At 37.1% G+C, this 22897-nt stretch overlaps 2 protein-coding genes across 3 annotated transcripts; one reads left to right on the top strand and one right to left on the bottom strand.

Moving 5' to 3' along the window:
* Window positions 1–747: 747 nt before the first annotated feature.
* caps2 (calcyphosine 2) lies at window positions 748–12942 on the top strand. Of its 2 annotated transcripts, XM_022679542.2 has the most exons (17): window positions 748–934; window positions 1024–1064; window positions 1152–1206; window positions 1355–1438; window positions 2472–2684; window positions 3042–3109; window positions 3251–3334; window positions 3460–3534; window positions 4428–4523; window positions 4618–4696; window positions 5191–5306; window positions 6369–6445; window positions 7363–7514; window positions 7666–7785; window positions 7881–7977; window positions 9735–9914; window positions 12804–12942. In XM_022679542.2, exons 1-16 carry the CDS (start codon window positions 881–883, stop codon window positions 9896–9898), a joined length of 1575 nt encoding a protein of 524 aa, XP_022535263.1. In that variant the 5' UTR covers window positions 748–880; the 3' UTR covers window positions 9899–9914; window positions 12804–12942. The 2 variants fall into 2 exon arrangements, with proteins under 2 accessions (XP_022535263.1, XP_007244139.1); XM_007244077.4 differs by lacking the exon at window positions 12804–12942 and having other exon boundaries at window positions 9735–11253.
* On the bottom strand, window positions 10556–22510 carry cers3b (ceramide synthase 3b). Its single transcript, XM_007244078.4, has 11 exons — window positions 22407–22510; window positions 20573–20740; window positions 18700–18817; window positions 18466–18584; window positions 16806–16863; window positions 16431–16481; window positions 14129–14221; window positions 12819–12947; window positions 11959–12065; window positions 11722–11875; window positions 10556–11107 (listed from the first exon to the last, which is right to left on the bottom strand). The coding sequence occupies exons 2-11, from the start codon at window positions 20734–20736 to the stop codon at window positions 11000–11002; spliced, it is 1101 nt and encodes a 366-aa protein (XP_007244140.2). The 5' UTR covers window positions 20737–20740; window positions 22407–22510; the 3' UTR covers window positions 10556–10999.
* Window positions 22511–22897: the final 387 nt, after the last annotated feature.

Raw genomic sequence — 22897 nt, 5'->3', positions numbered from 1 at the left:
CCACTACATCACGATCAAGCGGGAAATCTGGACCCCCCCCTCCCCTCACACACACACACACACACACACACACACACACACACACACACACACACACACACACTAAATATATAAGAAATGTGTCTCTAATGTACGATTAAATAATTAATAATAGCAATCAAAATAAAATAAAATAAAATAATATCATCACAACAATATCATCACAATAATAATATTATCACAACAACACAATGTAAATTAAATAAATGATAATAACAATACACAGTGCGTATTTAGTTAATTTTAGTATATTTAGTCAATTTTAGTATATTTTAATACAAACTTTAATAATAATAATAATAATAATAATAATTATTATTATTATTATTATTATTATTATTATTATTATTATTATTAAGCATAGCTTAATTATTATATCCACCTTATTCTAAATCACGATCAATAAGATAATATGGAATCCCCCCCTCATACACACACACACCCACCCACACATACACACACACACACACACATTCTCACAGAGTTCATTAAAGGATAGGAAACTACTAAAAATATATTATTAATATCAATAATAACCAATTAACCAATTTCTTTTTTAAATAATTAATGTTATAATTAATTAATACATTAAAAATGTAAATAGCTTAAATATGTCTAAATTATAGCACTATGTTAAAAGAAGCATTAAAATATTCGCTTGGACTTCATTACCCAAAATCCTATTGGGCTGTAAGGTCACGTGTGTTTTGTATAGGCAATGAAACCGTAGCAACGCGGAGCTTCAGCTCGGTTTACAGTTTGGAAAAAAAAATAAACACTTGTTTTAAAGACAGAGTCAGGCAGAGTTTAGCTGAGAAGTGTTTTTTTTATACTCTTTAGAATGGATCAGAGTTTAAATGTGAGAAGAACTTTTACACCCCAGAGACAGACAGCGGTAAGTATGAGTTACAGCTAAACCTCTATATACAGTCACTGATGTGAACAGGCTGTGGGTGCTTTAACGTGTGATCTGATCCAATACAGAGCCAAACAGGTGGTGGAGCTCGGGGACAGCGTCCAAAAGAGTAAGTCTGAGAAGATCCACAGCGTTTCTGTAGAGTGTGTTAGTAGGTCAGTGATCAGTGATCACCTCCATCTGTCTCCATCCACAGAGTCCCAGTGCTACAGCTGGACAGACTGGGAGACAGGGAGGAGGAGGAGGAGGAGGTGAGAAAATGAATACATAAAAAGAGCGAGAGAGAGAGTGTGTGTGTGTGAATGAGAGAGAGAGAGAGAGAGAGAGAGAGAGAGAGAGAGAGAGAGAAAGAGAGAGAAAGAGAAAGTGTTTTTTAATGCATCTTCTTATCGTCTCAAGAAAGCTTCCTTCATAACAGTTGCCGGAAATCCATCACTGTCTGCTCTGAGTTGGGGTACAGCAGTCTCAGCACGCCCACCTCAGGTACTGATTCATTCTCAAACTACACCCTCAAAATGATGCAAAGTATAATTGACATTTGCACATGGTGTAAAACATGCACAGCTCTGGAAAAAATTAAGAGACCACTTCAGTTTCTGAATCAGTTTCTCTGATTTTTCTATTTATAGGTATAAGATTAAGTAAAATGAACATTGTTGTTTTATTCTATAAACTACAAACAACATTTCTCACAAATTCCAAATAAAAATATTGTCATGTAGATCATTTATTTGCAGAAAAAAAGGAGAAATGGCTAAAATAATAAAAAAAAGTTGCAAAACAAGTTAATATTCATAAAGTTCAAAAATCAATATTTGATGGAATAACCCTGGTTTTTAATCACAGTTTTCATGCATCTTGGCATGTTCTCTGGAGGATATATTCAATATATGTATATATATATATATATTCAATATAGTAAAATTAAAGAAACTCATCATGTTTAGGTGGTCTCTTTTTTTTCCAGAGCTGTATATTGGTTAGTGTTTTGGATTTTTTTTGTTACCCTGTTTCCTGGAATGTGTGCCTGTTTTTCTTGTGCAATTTTGTTTAATTTATTTTTTTATTCTAGCAAAGATTTGTATAGGTTTTAAAACTGAGAAGATCACTCCACAATATTCCAGCACTGGTTGCTTAGCCAAGCTGTGGCACACTTTGGTCTAATGTTGGGGTAAATGAGGCCTTTTTCACCAGCTGATCTTAGAATATATTTCTTCTTAAAACTCACACAGTTTTTATAAAAATTCTGAAATGTCAGATGTGTTAAGTTTATGTGGTTAGTGGAATTCACCATCATTATAAGAGCCGAGCATGTACCTGACATAGACTTTTTGTTCTGATTTTCTCCAAAATGTTCTCATTCTCAATCTACAATTTCAAAATGATGCAAAGTACAGTTGATATTTGTGCATGAAGTAAAACATATATATTGTTTCGAAAGACTGGACCACTAGAACTGGCTCATTAATTTAAAGTGAAAGTTTAATGATGAGTCTATCCCTATTTTCCCCCTCAGAAATGGGTTGAAGGAACAGAAAACATAACAGAAAGAAATGCCTCATTATTGAGGTATCAGGAGTCACCACAGTCGAGCCACAGAGGTTATCCACTCAGCAGACCACCCAGCAGTCACAGACCAAACCAGCCAGTTCACCTGACCCCATGTTCTGCTGAGCTCAATCAAATCCAGACGAACACCATCCACAGCAGGACCAAGAAACTGGAGGCTGTGAGTAATTATTGCTCTGTCACGACCAGCTGTTGTAAAAACTGTTGGTGTGACTAATGATAAATGTGTGCATAACCATACTATTAAACACATTGCATCATCTGACTGATTTGATGCTGAGAATGTAATGCTGTTGATGAATTTGAGTAAATGTGAGTACTAAAACTAGACATAAGTAACCTTATTAAACAAATAGATCAGAAGTATTCATATGCAGAAATACAAGTACTCCATATTTAAAAGTACTCCATATGTAGCTAACACACCAAGATGTATTATATAAGTCAGGGGATGTAAAGTTTGTGTGGTCGTGTATGGTTCCTCTACTCTGGTGTAGATTAAAAGCTGTATTTGTAGGAGGGACTGACGGTGGAGAAGAGAAAGCAAGCTGTGATTGAACAAATGATGGTGGATCAGCTCTCCAGGTAAGTCACCTTCTCTTCCAATCCAATATCAATATTATCAATATATAATAATATATGTACTTTATGATAAATAAGAATAAAATACATGTAATATATGTGTAAGATATCTAATGTGATGTATTTTGTGTTTTGTTCTTGCAGGGCTGTTATCAGTGATCCAGAGCAGAATGCTACAAACCAATTCAACGCTTCAGCACGCCATAGGAGGACTCTCCACCATACCATGTAAAATACAAACACACCCCCTGCTGTCCTCCCACACAACACACACATACACATACTGTACACACTCTCAGGACTTTCTGTCCAGACTTATTGTGCTAATTATTCTCTAATGTTTGTGTTTACAGGGTGAAAACCCCAAAATCTTTAACCGAAAACCTTTTATCCCACAAACTCTGCTTTCAGGCCAGAATTTTATCAAGGTAGGGATGTCTGTTTATACATATTTACAGATTTCTTTGTATAGTTGCAATTAGAAATATTGAACACCCTCACCCTAAATGTTATCATAGTGATATGTATAGAATTAAATTAAAATATACAACAAAATCTATTTATCAAAACTTTAAGGCAGTTTGAAAAACATCAAGTGAATTCATTTTGAGTTTAAATGAAAGAACAACTAGTTATTTTGACAAATGTTCATATGCACTATTATTTAACTCTTAAAATCAGTTCTTGGTGGGGAAACCTTTTGTGTTGATAACTTCTAATCAGTGTCCTCGCTAAGTGCAGTTAAGGGTTTTTTTTTGTTTACACTTGTTACAAACAAAGATTTTTATAGGTTTTATACGTATTACTTAGCCAAGCTTTGGTTTAGTTTGGTTTAAAGATGATTGGACCTTTTTCACCAACTGATCTTAAGAAGATATTTTTTCTTAAAACTCACACAGGAGTTTTTAGGAAGATTCTGAAATGTGAGATTTGTTGAGTTTATGTGGCTGGTGGGATCTATCATCATTATAAAAGCTGAGCATGTATCTGACATAGGCTTTTTGTTTAGATTTTCCCAAAAACAAATGTAAGAAAAATCTTAGAAAGGGCTTGCTGTTAGTCTCTTGTACTGGAGAGTTATAAATTCAATTCATACATTTAGGGTCATACATTTATATTTCCCTTTCACTTAAAAATCTCCATTCAAAATGTTCTGAAGTCCAAGACTAGACTAGTCCAAGACTTAACCTCTGTATGGAAAACTACCCCTTAACGTGTAAGTTTATAAATCTTACTTTTTTGTTAGGATAAATAGTAAGTGTGTGATACTTAATGTTTTTCCTTATAATTCAATTGTGCATTTGTGTGTATTATTTAACAGGTGTGGACGTGAGGGTTGTCGAGAGCTCATTGGCTTCTTCTTCAACTGTGATCGAACCCTGACCGTGTATGAATACCGCAGCTTTGGAAAAAACAGGTTTTTACTTTTACTTTTTGGATTTTAAAAAGGAATGCTTTCCACTGTGTCTGGATGTGTGGTGTGTTTAGCAAGCTCTATATAAACTTTATAGGTGCAGTGCTCTGCCGTTTATTGCTCGTGGTGTCTATAGGACCAGAGGGAGACCTTACTGCCTTTATGACATCTCACAGGTACCATATATGTATCTTCTGTCTTCTTATCATCATCTTTTTCTTATGTCCCTCTCACAAACACAGACAAGCCTACACCAAACAGCTTAATATTGTGTAGGTCCTCTTAGTCCATCCACTCTCACAATTGCTTTGATACATTTAGCCATGGAATCCACAAAACTTCTGATGGTCACTTTTGGAATCTGGCCGGTCTACTGGTTGTCCTTCCCTTTAAAATGAACTGGCCATTGAATACAGATTACACCCCACAAGACCACCCTAGGTTTAGGAGATGTTCTGACCCATCACAGCTTAGTTCTTGTCAGAGGGTCTCGGATTCTTACTCTTGTCCATTTTTTCAGTAAATTACCTTTAAAGAACTGACTGTTCTCTTGTTATCCACCCCTTAATAGGTGCCATTGTTAGGAGAATGTTAATGTTATTTACTTCACCCGTGAGTGGTTTTAATGTTATGGCTGATCATTGTACTTTTTCTGCCTATGTACATACAGGGTGCAGATCTGCGCTTTAGTACAGATATGCCTCACCTGTCTGACAGCCTGAGGCAGCGTCCATACCTGACCCTGAGAGTTACTGATGTGGATGAAGAGACTAAGCAAACACTACTGTATGTACTGTATATACACAATGCTGCACAGTCATATAAACTAGAATGTACATATACTTTATGTCCAAAGGCCTGTAAACACTTTCTCAACTTAGATTACTACTTCAATTTTGGCACTTTTTGGTAAATGTGGTACTTTTCTGGCTAGTCCCAGACTTATATTGGACACTAGATGTTGGAACATTGCTGTGGGAAGGCATTAGTGTCAGGTATTAATGTCAAGTCAAGTCAAGTAGTTTTATTGTCAATACTGCATATGTACAGGACACACAGTGGATTAAAATTATGTTAATCTTCTTCCTAAAAGTTGTAGCAAGTACAGCAAATAAGAATATAAATATAAAAGAATGAGAGACACTAAATTAACAATGCAACAAAGTCACAGATATAGATATACATGAGACAGAAGACAATAGTGCAATAAAAGAGTGAGATTGTACCAGTTAGGAATGATGGAGGGATTAAAGAGGAAATGACTGGACCAGTATAATCAGAACCTGTATAATCACCAGTGCAAATATAGAGGTATAAAAGCTTAAGGCTGATGAAGTGAAAGAGTGCATACAGTTCTTTAAATGTCACAGTCGTAGGGGGAATTAAAGCTCATTCTGGGAAATGGTCTCAGGTCTAAGGTGGTCTTTGATGGTCGAGGTGGCTGAAGAGCTGGTCTTTCTGCATCTATTTGTTTTTGGTCATGCTCAGCCATGCTGGTAATGCTGGTCGACCATGGTCTCAAACTCAAAACAAAAACATACCCCATGCAAAAACCAAGCCGGTCAGCCACTTTAACTAGATTGACCAGTTTGAGATGGCCATTTTGTTTTTACACCAATGACTACTATAACTCCACATCAAAAGAAGACAAAGTTCCAGTGCTCCAGTGTCCCAATGCTAGGCTCTAGCGGATGGTTGCTTCTCCAGAGCGTACTGTTCTTTTGCTACTGATTATCTATGGAGATTACACAAGCCTCGTGTGAACAATTGAATGTCTGTGCTTAAAAAACAGGTTGCTTAAGTAAAAAAAGTACTAAGAATAATTTATTTTTCATTCTTTTCTTACAGGACTCAGTCTGGAGACAGTAAACAATATTTTTCTGAAGAAGAAATCAATGATCATAAGACCCTAAGAGCAATTCAAGGTAATTTATTGTTCTATAATTTCCATGCTTACACTCATTGTCAAGAAAAAATAGGTGCACCCAGTAGAAATTAACCATAATCGACAGAAATGTTGACAGAAACTTGTTGAGAAGTAATGCTTGACTGTCATGGAGTTACTTAGAAAGGCACCAGATTATCTTCAGTGACATGTCTTTATTTGGTCTTGGTGGAGACAACCAACCAACCTGTGTGTGGAGGAGGTGTGGTCAGTGCCAAGATTAACAGTTTGTTGTTACGCATCTCATGCACTTTTTTCAGATCATCAGAACGTCAGATCACTCTTGGACTTCATTACAAAGACATTTACAGCCCAATGTTGTGTTAATGAGGTCTTGCAATAAGTGGCTCTGATGGACTATTCCAAGAAGACAATGCTTGTCCGCATACTGCTGTCTGCTTAAGAGCTTGCCTTGAAGATACCAATACTATACCAGGGCCAGCCACTTCAGCAGGCTTATCAAGGATTGAAAATGTGTGGGATGCTAATGAACGTGTGATTAACACACTATCCCTTCTGCAAACTCTGTAGGAACTGCATGAATATTTACGCAGTATGGCATGGATTCTCTACAACTCCATGCCAAGACTTCTGGCATGTGTAGATGATTAAATATGACCAAGAGTTACAACCCATATCAGTCTAAATTTTTAATTATGTATTGCTCCCATAAAATCCAACAACAACATCCTTCTGTGTACAGCTATTTTTGCAACTATTTCCTTGACAATAAGTGTAAATGGATTCTTTCAAACACAAAAAGATGACTGAATGAATGATTTCTTTATTGTCTTCAGCTTAATTTAGACAGGTTAATTTACATTTTCCTACAAATTAATGAAGGATTTGATTTGTTTGGTTTGAATGAATAAATGGTCTTTTCTTGATCTTTTGCAGCGGCTGTACGTAATAGGCTGAAGGGTCACGCCATCCAAACTCTGATTGGCCTTGGGAGACGGCTGCAGAGTTTAGACGTAAATGAGAATGGCCTGATACAGAAAGAGAAGCTCAGAGAATGTCTGGCGGAGGAGCTAAGTCTCAGCCGGCAGGTGAAAATAACCAGCAAATAGCAAACAGTAATGAGAAATTACATCAATCCACCAAATAAAAGATCTCAATCAGGGTTCATCATTTCCATCATTTTTTCAAAGGATAATGGAGTGCACATGACACACTTTAATTACTATGTCTGTGTGCCAGGACTCTGAAGCTGTGTGGAGGATTGTGGGCCAGCAGGAAGAGCCCCTGATGGACTATGCTGAAATGATGCGTGCTGTTACCGGGGAAATGAGTGAGATCAGAAAAGCTATTTTTATGAAGGTATCGTATCAGAGCAGTTTTTAGCTTCTACACATTTACATATATATTAGATCTGATGGATATTGTGGTGTTCTGAGGTGTTCTGTTCCTATCAGGTTTATGTTAAATTGGACCCGAATAAAACTGGATCGGTTTCTCTGAGTGACATCGAGAAATTCTACTCAGCCACACCATCCCAGCATTTGGAGTTTGGTGAGACACTGCCTTTAAGATTTTGCCTTTAAGAAATCAAGCTGTATGTGTTTATGATACAGTTATGTTTATGAACACCTGAATCTTTATTTTTTAGAGCCATTTTATTCTTACCTTATGTTTTTATAGTGATTATATTAGTGCCCAATTTAATACCTCCCTTAGGTGCACACTGATCACTGCCTCGTTACCCTTATGACAATGTTTTCAACCTTTTTTGAGCCACGGCACATTTTTTACATTGCAAAAATCCAATGGCACACCACCAACAATTTTTTTTATAAAATGACACTTTTGCCTAATTCTAACAATATGGTCACTTAATTCATCTATACTCTGAGTGATATCACATTCAAGCAGGCAAACTAATAGTCTGTTTGCTTGTTTTAAAGTGTCCAATGTTTCATTTAGAGATGGAGTTTAAGTTTACTTGGGACTATGGCACTGCTAGCTAGCTTTTTGCCACACAACCAAGCACAATGGAGTTGGTGTCACCGCATCCACAGTAAGAGTAAATTCAAATGAAAACAAATGATAGCTTTCACTGTACTGCCTCGAGTTCACTGTCTTTGCTTTTTTTTTTTACTTCCACCCATAATAGAGCCTTCGTCAGGGTCTGGATTTTGTCCCAGGCCCTGTTCAGAGTTTGGATTATTCTTTTTCACAAACTTCTCCACCACTTTCCACCTGACTCCTTTATCACTACAGCTGCGTAACATCTCCTGTCTCAGACTCTATTAAGGCAATTAGCTATCTGCCGCCCCTACTGACACGGAAGAAAATACATTACTGTTAAAACACTGTCACTTTAAGGAAATTGGATAATTTTCCACGGCACATCTTGTAATATCTCACAGCACACTGGTGTGCCGCGGTACAGTGGTTAAAAAAACACTGCCTTAGGGTACCCTCGTGCCCTTAACATAATAAGTAAGTAGGCAGATTGAAGACTGGCTGGTACATCATTGTACATTTACACTCTCTATATGTATTTAATGTGTTAATAACAAACTGTTACATTTGAATATATTTTTATAACTATCCAGACACCCACTCTAATTAGTGAACTGGGGCACTTAGTTTAAAGGAATAGTTTAAAGAAAAATCACTAAATGAACTTAATAATCTAATAAAATGCTACTGATAACAGCATCTAGTGATCAACCATGCGATTCCATTGATCATATGCAGCCTGTCTAATCTTAATTGAAAAGCACTGCCATTAGAATAATGTGCTCCAAAGCATCAAGAGGCCAAAACCCCAGCATCTTGGTTCCATTCAGTACTTCTGGGATGAGTTAGATTGGCAGAAATATACATCCTATACTTGTACCTGACCTCATTAATGATCTTGTGATCTTGTGCGGCTAAAAACACACTGTTCCAACATCTAAGGTAAACAGGAGGTGTGGAAGTTCCCTATTAATACCCAGATTTAACCTACCTGATGATAAGGATTTCTGCAAATGTCTGGAAATTGTGACATAGAAACTCTCTCCTTGTTCAAACAACCACATTTGACTATTCAAGAATACATATTACTCCCATAAGTGATTAAAATAACTGTATAAGTATATGTTGTATTATATTGTGGATTTTAAATATTTGTTTCATTTAAATCTTCAAACATTTGTTTCTTTGGCACAGTTTGACACATCCAATTGAGCTACTTTAGACACTGTTATAAAAAACAGCATGTTCTTGAATGATTAGTGCATGACTGTTGCTTATGAGTCATTTTTATATTTGCCTCATAGATGTGGGGACAAAAATGGACTTCCTGACTTGTGTATGGGGAACTGGAAGGGTCACTAGAGACGTCTCTTATGGTGAGTTTGAGGACTACTATGAGGGACTGAGCATTGAAGTGCCCACTGACCAGGAGTACATCGACATCCTGAAGAGCACATGGAGTATCTGACTTGTGTGGACTGACTGTGAGTGTGAGTGGGTTTGGGTTATTTATTGTATTGGGTTATATGGATTAAAATAGATAATGGTATAAATATATGCATGGACAAAGGGTAGCATACATGTGCCTCATTCTAAATGCACATTTTTGGACAATATGCTAGAAGACTGATTTTTTAATATGTGTATTAACTGTTATTAACCGTCCGAAACAACACAATCATATACACTATACTTGTACTGGGCACAGGTGGAATTTGGCCCCTTTCTTTAATCCACTAATGAGTACAATCAGAAGACACACGCAAAATGCTGTTGTCTTGTTAAGTGATGATACAGTAAAATGTTAAACATGTAAAATTACAGTAGTTTTATAAAAAGCAAAGTTCATGTTAAATGCTGTGTAATAAGTATCATTATCTCTGTTAGAGAAAATAATAATTTAAAATGTTTAGATTAAGCTTGAATTTAATTAAATATTAATATATTTATAAAAATGTATAATTTATGCTCAGATTGTAAAGTGCTGTTTATTTATATGTATAGATGTTTATCTGTAGATACTGTTTAATACTGCAATTTCTCCTGTCCTAAACTCTAAAGCAAACTTTTCTCTCACAGGAGGCAATAAATTAACCTGAGTCTTAAGCACTTAAGAGTCAAGAGACAAGTTCTTTATCCTTTATTGAGCTAAAGGGACTTTGGGCACCTTCTTATATTACATTATATCTATACTGGCACTTCTTCTAGCAGTCTGGTGAGAAAGTGATGACATGTCCTGAAAATGTAACAGCACTCCTCCTCAGGACCCAGTAGGAGGTGCTGTTTCATACTTGTAGGTGGTGAGAGGCTGAGAGGAGGAGGAGGGATGAGGAGGACAGAAGAACATGGAGGCTGCTGCAGGAGGAGATAATCCCAGAAGATATGACAAGGAGGCATCACAGCAGCGCTTCACTATTCTAAACCAGCATCATGTGCATATACACACCTTAAAATGAAAGGCTATGGATATACTGAATATAATCAGAACATAATCAGTTAATGAGTGATCGGAGTGTCCAATATGGACATAAAGGCGCTTGACACTGAAGGACTTGTATCACTCTGGCTGTCAATGACCATTCGAGAGTCCATTTGAAGAGCCGACAAATCGCTTGTGGTTGTGATCTTCATCCGCACTGTCCTCCTCTTCCTCGTCACTTCTTTCATCTCCTTTCATCTGCATAGATTAAAAATCAGAGATTTTGAATCATATCAAATTAATGTTTCAAATTTCAAATTTTTAACATTTTCAAATGTCATACAAAGACTGTGTAACAAAACATTCAAGATTTTCATCTGAATAAATACATCATTACAAATATATACCAATGCTAACCTTCACTTTATAAAGAACGTTTTGTATATTTTATACAGTTTTCTTTGATGTGGGGTAGGGGGTTGCCATGTCCACAATGCTGCTTAGTTAAATAGATTAATTATTTTAAAGGTCTACTTATATATAAAAAAAAAATAACAAATAAAACATTTAAATTAGTATTTTAGCTAGAATTATTAAAAATATCAAGCTGTTTAAACATGTCAAATAATTCCCTGTCCACTCTCTCATCATGGGAACACCGTCCTTTTAAGACATTAACCTTTATATTGATGACATCACAACCTTCACACTGTTTACTTTTCAAAGGACTGTCTATCTACTTAATGTTCAGCAGTTAATATTATTATTTTCAACTAATATTTTTAAGCTTTTATCCACTTTTAAGCTTAATCAGCCCTGTTATAAAATATCAAAATAATAAAATTGTTTTAGTTTTACTAGATCTCACTTACCTCTCCAAACAGAAACTTTTTAAACATGCGTAGAATAAGGGAGGCCCAGAATATATGTAGCAGCAGTAGGACCACCAGCATGATGTTGAAGAAATAATAGCCAAAAAATGGCTGAAACTGGTCTAGAGGATACACCCACGTGCAGTGGATCAACCTGAAACACAGATTTAACTTTAGAACTGAAACACAACAAAGACCTGATTTAGTTCTGTTAATCCATTTCTCATTCATACTCACCAGAAAGGGAAGATGACCAGCCTGGTCACCATGAATACAATAGTGAAGAGGACGAAGATGCAGTTGCAGGCACGCTCCCATCCTGCATAATTAAACATCTTCCCAGACTGAAAAAGAGGGACACCGAACAGTTTGATCAATATTTATAAATTAGCCTTATTATTTAGTTATTACGTGTTATTAAGTGCTATAGATAACTATAGTGGGGGCCCACAGTAGTTTTAAAGAATAGGAGAAATGGGAGTCAATTGCATCAACAGTATGATGAAATGCATTTAGCAAAAACATGTGCCAAAGTGTTTCCAAAGAATAAAGTATTTAAATAAAGTACTGTTGTTAACATGATATATAATAAAATTACAAACTTGAATTACAATTACTATATATATACTAAATATATACTGTTTTAAATCGTTTAAAAAAAATTGTACACAACCATTTTTACACATCAGTATTAAACAACATTTACCTAATTTATCTTATGAATTATCACAAAATAAATATTTATGCATTTATTTTTTTCGGTCCTGTCATTTTCAGCGATCTATGACTGTCTCTGTTTGCATAAGACAGATTTTGTGCGTCTCTCAGTTTGACTTTCTGTTACACAAACTTTTGTATTTTGTCTATAAGTACTGTAAATTTGCTAGTCTTAATCAATATTAGTGTTAAATTAACAGTGCAATACTTAAAATGTCAAGCTTTCAGTGTTGATTTAACACTAATATTGTTGATTTAAAACTTATTTACTGTGGTACTGTTGCTTAAAAAGATGTCACTAAGAGAAAGTGATATAATTTCTGGCCTCTTTTCTGTTCTGAATTTATTGTTGTTGTTTTTTTTAGACAGGCTCCAAGTACCTCTAGTAAAACATCAGAGGCGTCGTGCACCAGCATGACTAGAGTCCCAATGCGGATGTAGTTTGCACACCAAGAGAACGACAGTAGTGTCAGAGTGGCCCAATGATGCACCAGCTGCTCCTTAAAATCCTGCAGGCAGACGAAAAGTAAGACACACGGACAGACAGACACAAAGACAAAGACTTTAAACTGTAAGGGGCAAGATAGCTTATCAGTGTTATGTTCAGATAACACATCCAGGGCAGCTCCTTAACCTCAGGCATACAGAAAAGCGATAAACCAGCACAGATAGCATAGGACCTCCTCTCTCCCTCACTGAATCACAGACGTTCATAGTGTGACTGTTACATTAAACTGTGTTATATCTTTTTATGCCAAGCAAACATTGACATTTTCATTTATATTTTATGATAAGTAGTCATTTTTATAAATTTACTATATGGAATTAAGTATAATTCGTAATGCAGATAAAAGGGAACATTAAGGAGGAACCAAATGTTTACCAACATACTAATAAGCATTTTTACACTTTCAGAAATTACTACTCAATTTTTACATGTTACAATATTTATTTTGCAATAAATACATACAGAAATAAATGTGGTGTGTGCAAAAGTGAGGGCACATTAAATATGCTAAATACAGTAAATGAAAATGAATTGAGTTTAAAATGTGCAGAAAATCTTTACATATGTTTGATTTGTTCATTTATATAAATAACTTGAGTCATTTGACCAGGGGTGCCTGAAATTTTGCATAAGACTATAGAAACTGATCTGCAAGATTATTTTCTTGAATGTCATTTAAATACATTTACATTTATTTGCTTATTCAGCCAAATGAGGTTAAGCCCTGCCCATTCATGCTAAGGTTATAAGGAGTGTTTTAGTGCAGACTGCTTTTTAAATGAGCTGCTTTTTAAATGGGTGCGTTTCTAAGATTGGAGGCTGCTTTTCACCATGTGCTGAGTGTAAATGATTGTATGGAACACGATTATAAAGCATCTACATATGTGCTATAAAAGTTTAACTTCTTTCATTCATTTAGTCTTAAAGGCAAAGTAAAAAACAAAAATGATTTAATTTATTTTATAATATAAATTATTTTTAAGAGACATCGTAAATATAGTTTAGAAAATGGCAAAAAATGTAAAAATGAACTGTGCAGTTTTTCTTGTTTTAAATGTTGGATTCTGGCCATGTAATCTGCTGTGAATAGAATTTAGTGAGTGTGAATTTGTTAAGAGCTGATTAAGCATGCTTGCTGTGTGTGTAATCTAATGATAAATAGGTGGCAGAATAATCTCTTACCTTGCGTTTAATGTCCACCGCCACACTGAACAAGAGGGAGCCATAAAAACTCATTTCAAACATGTAATACCAATACTGAGTGTCCAGCAGGGTCTGCACACATACACACACACACACACACACACACAGAAACCAACAAGCATTTAAAAAACAAATCCTGTACATGCATACAAACATATGCTCACAATGCGTCACATTCAAAAACCTGCTGCAGGGTCCAGCATGTCTCTCAGTGAAAAAAAGAATATGTAAAAAACGAACATGCTCAGAAAAAACATCTGGACAGAGACAGAAAGCCCTCCTGACTCTGCATGCAAATACATATTACACACACACATACACTCACTGGTACAATGCCAGGTGTGGGCTAGAGAGGTATAGAGCCTCCCCAGCATTGAGCTGTGGAGCAGTGAAACTGTGAAACTGTGTTTTCTGGAACAATGGAGCTCCATTCAATATTTTAGACTTTTTGAATGAGTTGTGGAGCTCAGGAAGAAGTTTGGTGGGGATCATTCACCAGCCTGACCTCATTAGTGCTCTTGCAGCTGAATTTAACCCTAGAACACTAACCTTAAAATTAGTTACACCGTCCCTAACGCTGGGTATACACTGTATGACAAGTTTTTGAACCCTTCTTTAATTTTACAACATACATCACATAAAATAAAAAGGTACCATGGATGACCCTCTAATAAAAACAGAAAAATATAGGAAATGTCTTAATAAAAAAAAGAAGAACTTTTTTTTGGTCCACCCATTGCTGGGACATGTGAGCGCCTGATTCAAACACACAAACACAGTAACATCAGGTAAATTACACTCATAAAATATGTTACTCTCTGTCACTAACATCGGATAAAAATCACCTGAATGCATGCCTCTTGAAAAAAAAAACATAGATGGGAGGAGGTAATCAACCATAACATTAATGACATCAATGAGCTCCCTGAAGCTCTTCAAAGTCCGATGCAACTCAGACAGCAGCAACACAATAAAAATCACAGGAAAAAAATTGTGCCTCTACCACCCACCCCCCAGCCCCTGCTTTTTGCCTGTCCAGGTTATCAAACTGGCAACCTTACTTTCTCAGGCCTACATTTCCAACCTTTACACAACAGCTGGGCACCAGGGAGCCCTTACTGCATTTCCAATGCTAGACCAACTCTTTTGGCAATAATCAGTATTCTTGCTTCTGGGCTCCCTCTAGAGGTGAAGATAGCAATACAAATGTACTAAATAAATATTGCAGGAGTAATATTACAGGTTTTTACACAAATGTGAATCAGGTTACATATCATTACACAATTCTGGCAAGGAGTGTAGTACAGCTTCACTAAAATTACATAGTGTTTTACCAGCATTTCACTCCAGAATGGGAATGAAAGACATGTCATTCTCTATTACAGGCATTGTACCATTAAGATGATTCTGAAGCTGCTATGTTATGTAGCAATGCTACTTACAGATGGGGTGTTTTTCCCTACAACAAACCATATATTATATTTCACTAAAACAAGATATGCAGAAAATGTCGTTGTTGTACACTATATTAAAAAATGTTATGAGGACACCTACACATTATCCCTACAGGAGCTTTTATGACATCCCATTCTAAATCCATAGACATGAGTATGGAGTCTGTCTCCCTTTAGTTCTAACAGCAGGTATAGAACTGATCATTAGAGCTGAACTAGTGATGTTTTTGTACTAAGTGTCTCAGCAGTTGAAGACCCTGCTATGTAACTTTACGAGGTTGGATACTTTCCAGGTGAGTTGCTGTAAATCCCAAACACTTCCACTTTCCAATAATCCCACATTACGGAGCATGGATAAAAAAAAATGAGTGAAAGATGTAGCAGTTCGATTTGCAATTTATTCACTCGATTTTAAGCAAACGTGAGCATGAACTGCTATATCGTTTGCTCAGTTACATTTTTTTATGCACTGCACCTCCTGGGCTCCATATGGAATGTCTAGGAGGGAAGCAAATTCACCAACTGACTTGCTGGAGTGGTGCCATCCTATTACAATACCACACTAGAGTTCAGTGAGTTCTTAAGATCCAGTAATACTTTCACCAATGTTTGTTAAGGCAGACTGCATGGCTAGATGCTGGATTGTATACACCTGGGGCAATGAGACTGAATAAAACACCTGAATTTAATGATTATGTGGTATGTCCCAGTAATTTCTAACAGCCTTTCTACAGTATTTCAACATTACTGTAGTTTGACTAAGTCAGGTGTCATAGCACTTATCATTGTATCTCTGCTATGAAAAAAACTTCTTTATTCACACTTACCTGTTTGGGAAATCCTGCCCACACTTCCCGTAAATCATAAAACCAGGGTTTCTGTAACACAGTAACAATTAGATGTCATGCAGATATTTTGTAATTTTCTTTGAGTGTGTAAGTGTGTGTGCATAACAGGAGCTTGCCCATGCCTGTTAAAAAGCCTTGCCTTCTGTATGAATGACAGGATTTGGCTGGAGTCTTTTGGGAATATATTACTTATTATCCTTCAGGCACACCACACACATGCTTGTGCATGCACACACAATCTCCTACACACACTAACGCATGATGATTCAAGGTCATTTCCAGACGTTCTGCCCGCAATATGTCTCACATTCAGTCATCCATAGCGCACTTTCAATACTTAAATACAGTACTTACGTCATGCAGAGCCAGCAGGCCTCCCAGGAAAGCACACAGGTAAAACAGAAACCTCCAGCTGCACAAATCATACACCAGACATCAGACACAAGGAAATGAAAATCAAGCCATACATTAAGGATGGGACGTTATAAGGAGTTGATTTTATTTTCTGAACAGTGGAATATTGCACCAGCAGCACAGAGTCTGCTAAATATTACTTGCAGGTCATTTCAGTCAAACAGGGGGTTTGGTTAGTCTTTCTAGCAGTCCTACCAGACACTCTCTGTGAAGGTTTTCCAGGTCATTCCTACTTCCAACATTACCCTTTGCTACACAATTATATCAATATTATATGTGATAACAATTGCAGTAAAAATACATATAAAATTATCGGCAGGCCCCTCTTGTTTACATTATAAATATTAAAACATGCATTGGCATGGTACATGGTTACAGGTAGGCCTTTTACTAAAGTAGATTTTAAAAATACTATGTATGAGAGAAGGTTCTATAACATTAGGTATTGGCACAGGTGTACTACAGTCATAAAGAAGACAGGGAATAAAAAAATCTTAAAATCATTCACACAATGGACCCTACCTGCCTACCCATCAACCTACCTAGAAACCGTATTGTTTGTTTGTAAACCCACAGTGTCTGTGTTTAGTGTACTTATGCACAGTTTGAAAGGCCACTTAAGCAACAGTGTGAAATGACCTCCAGCATCCAGGCCAGCATACTTCTTTACAATCAACTGCAGGTAACACTATCCTCTCTAACTTCGTGATTTGCTGTCTATTGTCCTCCTGAGTGTAGTGTTTCAACTGCCACATTAACGTAAGGAAGTATGTTGATTTTGTCGCTGTCCAATGAAAAACAAGTATCTCAAAAACATCAACTTTACAGGAGAGAGAAAAAACCTTGAATAGAAATCAATGTAAAAAGAGTTAATTTCAGGTCATTTTGAAGTATTTCTATTGGTCCGTTCAACAAGAAATTTTGGCAAAGTGTAAGGGACAGTTTGTCTGTTCAAATCATGTAAAAAATCGCCAAAAATGGAGATACTTGTTTTACATTGGACAGCGATGATTTAGACCATGGGTTTGTAGAGCACTTGCTGGACGCTGGCATTCGCGCTGCAGACTCATGTTAAGTATGTTTATTTGTGATCATTACTTTTACAAATTAAATATAGTAAAGGCTCTAGCATGAAAAGTTACTCTGTCTGTTTTTTAACATGGATAATTATAGCACTGCTGCTTTATTACTGCTGTAGTCATTGCTAGGGCTGAGTAATATGTGAAAAGCTTCGATTAGAGTGCCATGATCATGCATTATTGACACTGTTTGAGCATTTTTCAGCCAATCATATAGCAGGGTCTAATCAGAACTAACTGTGAAAATATCGAAATACTAACCAATACATTTCTGATATGGGTGAATATAGCAGTGAGGGTTGTATAATTTCTCTTTTTGGAATAGTAATCCTGTCTGAGAAGGGAATCAAATCAAAGTTAGCTTTGTATTGGACAAGGGGGTCATGGACTAATAACTGTCCAGTCCCTACCTCACAGTACACAAATATTTATAGTAAGCGATCCCAGGTATTAGAGGGAGCCCTTTTTGGGTGTTTGTTATGGTTTGCAAAATACTAAAATGTGTGTGTGTTTGTGTATACCTGGCTTCTCTGAATTTCTTCAGCACTCCTGGTCTGTCCTGGTTTCTTCTTCTACGAAACCAGTTTTCAACCTGCCTCTCTGTCCAGGTCAGCTTTTTACTAAGGCCTCTAACATCTGCCTACACACACACACACACACACAAAGATTCATTGCAGTGTGGGCATATTTTTCAGCATGCAAATATACAGTGTCTGTGTATGTAGGCCACTTGTTCTGTGGGTGTGTGTGTGTACCTGTGAGGGGTGTTTGGAGTGTGTTCTGTAGTACTGTTCCAGTGCAGGATTGTGTGACACTCTTGGCCGGACTTTGTCTTTCACTCCAAAGGCTTCAGCGATAAGTGGGGCAATGAATCTATCAGAAGAAAGAGCAGCAGGTCAGCACTTTACACTCATCTCCCACCACTTCACACACCTTTACCTTTACCTTTAGCTCAGACTCCACTTCCCTCTGCTCCCTTTCACACACACATGCAAAGGCATGTCCACTGCCTCAGTTATGCTGCCAGGCCAGATCATTTGTTCACAGACTGCAGTCATCACAAGTCTGGGACAGTGTGGTTTGAATGTTCTGTACTTTGTGTGTGTGAATTTATTTGGGTTCTTGGGAGAGATGTTCTGACTTTGTAGGAAAACCTGAGAAAAACTGAGCTGGTCCAGAACAATGAGCCTCATTCATCAACCATTCTTAAGAATATTTTATTCTTAAACATCTTTTAAAAGTTTTTAAAAATATTTTGACATTCACCAAGAATTTCTTATTTATTATCCATCATCATCATATTGGTGAATAACACCCAATATTTTAATATCCCTTATTTTTGGCTACCTGAATTAAAAGCTGACAAATTTAATATACAGTACTATGTTAAAGTTTTTAGACGCTAAACCACGCTTGCAGCTAAACATAATTACACCTAAAATGTAACATGAATTTCTAATTTTGAAGAAGAGTAGTTCCAGTTTTTGTCTGGACATCTCCAGCCAGTTCAATTCCATCAGCAGCTCACCTGATTTAACACCATTTACCCTTCTGCAGTTACATTTTCTCCGATGTGGAGAGCTGTGGAGATATTGTAATGAAAAACACTACTTTGTGATATAAAAACACTACTTTTGTATTAAAGTACTGGCTTTCATTAACTCCTCTATTGAGAATAAAATTATCCTGATAATTTATAAAGCCCTACACTATCTTCTATAATGAACTGTCATGATTACTTAGATCACTGGGTGTTGGATTTCTATTAATTCCCAGAATTCAGAGAAGTTCAGCAGGCGGAGGATCCTTCTCTTATAAATCACCCTCTCTAGATATACCCTTCCGAAAAAGTTCAGGGCTTGGACACAGTCTCAATCTTTAGGTCTAGACTGAAAGCGTACTTGTTTAGTGTATTCGGTATTCGGTAAGTAATGTTTTCCCTCACATAAAGGCTGCAGATCCAGAGATTCATGGATGTAAGGAATTGTGGTAAACTGAGATGCTGGTGCTGTTGTCCGCATAATGTTGCATATTGTTTGAATCCAGTCAAAACAAATTCCATTTTTTTAGTTTCTCATGTCACCTGTCTGTCCAGACACTGATGGAAATTTCTGAAAGTCAACATTCCCCATCACACACCACAGATCAGCTTCCTACTGTCTAATTTATGTCACCTGCCTCAGAATAGTTGCTTTCTAATTGCTTTCATTGCTGGTCTGGCTATTCAGCAGAACATATTAGACCTATATGAATGTATAGTGACTTTTCATCATTCATCCATAGGTAGTCTTCAGAAGAGATGTTTCATCCTAAGGTTTCCTCCTCGATCTCTGAGGGAGTGTTTCTTTGCCTCCACTGCTCACTGGGGTTCTTTGCTCTGTGTTTTGAGTTTTAAGTCTTGTCTGATTCTCTGTACTGCTATCACATTTCTGTAAAGCTGTTTTTGCTACAACATTAGTTGTAAAAAGCGCTAAAAAAAGAAATTTGATATGATCTGGCTGTAATTCAGCAGGCAGTTGCAACACATATCTGGAATGATTTTTTTACCTTCTGGACCTGGATTGGCCACCTCTATATTTGATATAAGCATGTGTAAATGTGTGTTTGTGTGTGGGCATTCATACATACCTCTCAAACAGGACTCGAAGGCCCAGCAGCAGCACTGCTATTGGAAAAACGATATAGATATGGTGTACATGAGCATACACGCGCCCCTCCTTATCCTGCAGGTCTGCCCATGTTACATTCACAGGCAACCACAGACGATCCCACCAAAACCAGTCACTGAGCATCGCCCTGGAAAACACACACACACAAATACGTATATACAAACAGGGTAAAACAGCCGTCAGCCATCTCATCCCAATGATCCAAATGAACCCTCCTCCTGTCATCATGAGAGGCTCCATATTTTAGATCTTGTGGGAACAAATAAACAATGATGCCTGATGCTTTATTAAGAACAAAAACAACAGCATTGCTTTTTCCTAAGCATATTACTGGATGCATTACAGTGTTTGAGTTATTTTTAAGAAATATCAGCATTACATTGTTAAAATAAATGATATTAGTGGAGTCAATCACCTAAAATGAATTAACATCATGAGTCATTTTTAATGCTGAAATTTCCCAGTTATAATATGTGTAGTGTGGTTTAGGTCTGGCAGACTAGATTATTTTGTACTGTATTGTAATATCTCAGAGAGAAAGAAAGAGAGAGAGAGAGAGAGAGAGAGAGAAAGAGAGACAGATTGCGAGCATCTAATCATTAGTTTCCTATGGCAGTGCAGTGGCGGTGTGTGGACAGTTTAAATTATCTGCATTTCTGCGTGCGCTCACTGCTTGTGTGTTCCAGCTTCCAGTCAGAGCTAAGCTTCTCAACACAGGTCAGTAGCGAGTTGCTAATAGCAACAGTGCTACAGCTACACTTTCTTTGTTACATTTATTGGTTCCACAAGTCTCCTATAGACTACCCCACGTACCGTTACACCCCTATAATACACTGGTGTGAATAAAAGATTCACCATGTGTCCAAATGTTTGTGGACAACCATTCTGATAACTGCATTAAAATGCATTTTGGCACCATGCCTTATGTAAACCTTGGTATAGAGGTATATGAAGTCTCCCAGAATTAAGCTGTGGAGAAGTGATACTAAGTTTTTTTAAATAATGCTCCATCCAATATATTTCGGATGAGTTGGGGATGAGCAATGCTAAAAAATATAGTTGAAAGTCTTCCCTGGAGAGCAAAGGGGTTGTTCCAACAAAAGCAGGATAAACTCTTTTTTCAACGACTGGACTGGATTCTGGAAGAAACAACAAGTAAGCAGGTGTTCTAATGCTGTTGTAGTGTAAAACACTGTATGAGAAATGCAGGTCCATGGCTGCTTTTGACACATATCCACACATACACACACACATTGTACTGTGTTCTTTACTACTCAAATAGTGGAAAAGCTCCTCTCCATCAAAGTAAACATTTACACATGTACACTCTGATGAGTTTCAGGACGTTCCTGGCCCTCAAAGGAACACCTGAAGGCAAACTGTGAGCTAATGAAGCAGATAATCCTCATTAAACACACACATAGGAAGGAAAAACACGCTTTGGCAGATCTTTAACCTTCAGCAATATGTAGATTTAGAGTGTGTGTGTGTGTGAGGGAGAGAAAGAGAGCGAGAGACACAGAGTTAAAGGCATGTTAGAACAGCTCTGAGAGGAGCCTGTTAGAGCACTTCATACAGTGGTTGCTATACACACTCCGTCTGATGGAGATAAAGACTTTACTGTCCTCCGTTACTCCCAGGAGCTTGTGAGTCAGTTTATGAGGGGTGTATTCCTTTATGAAAAGATTTAGTTAAAAACACCTATTAGCTTTCTCTCTTACACACACACACAGAAAACACACACACAAAAACACCCTGTCATCATGAAAAGGAAAAGCGAGAAGGAGTCCTACCTGCCTTTCCCTGCCCTCTCTTCTCCACCTGACTGGAACACACCTGACTAGAACTCACACACTCCCTCTCTAATACACACCTCGCTCCACCTTCTTTCTCACACACACACACACACACACACACACACACACACACACACACACACACACACACATAGTCAGTGATCATCAAAAGTCCTGCCCAGCATATTGTCTCCACTATGTGCTATGTGAACACACACACACACACATTTGCCCTGCATACTTTCACCCCCTTCACACACAATGAGCCCCTTGAATAGTACTGTGTGTGTCAGTGAGTCTGTGTTGTAAGGAGGCCAGTGAAATTGAAAGCCTCCTGGTTAAGAGGTAAAAGAATGAGGGAGAGAGAGAGAGAGAGAGAGAGAGAGAGAGAGAGAGAGAAGTAGGGGGTCAGATTTCATAATGCACAAAGGAAATCAAATCTCTTTATATCACTAATTCCTTGTTCAACACTTCAAGCTCAGGAACAT

The sequence above is a fragment of the Astyanax mexicanus genome, chromosome 9 (assembly GCF_023375975.1).
Source record: "Astyanax mexicanus isolate ESR-SI-001 chromosome 9, AstMex3_surface, whole genome shotgun sequence".
NCBI lineage: Eukaryota > Metazoa > Chordata > Actinopteri > Characiformes > Acestrorhamphidae > Astyanax > Astyanax mexicanus.
This window is presented reverse-complemented; position numbering and strand designations above follow the sequence as displayed.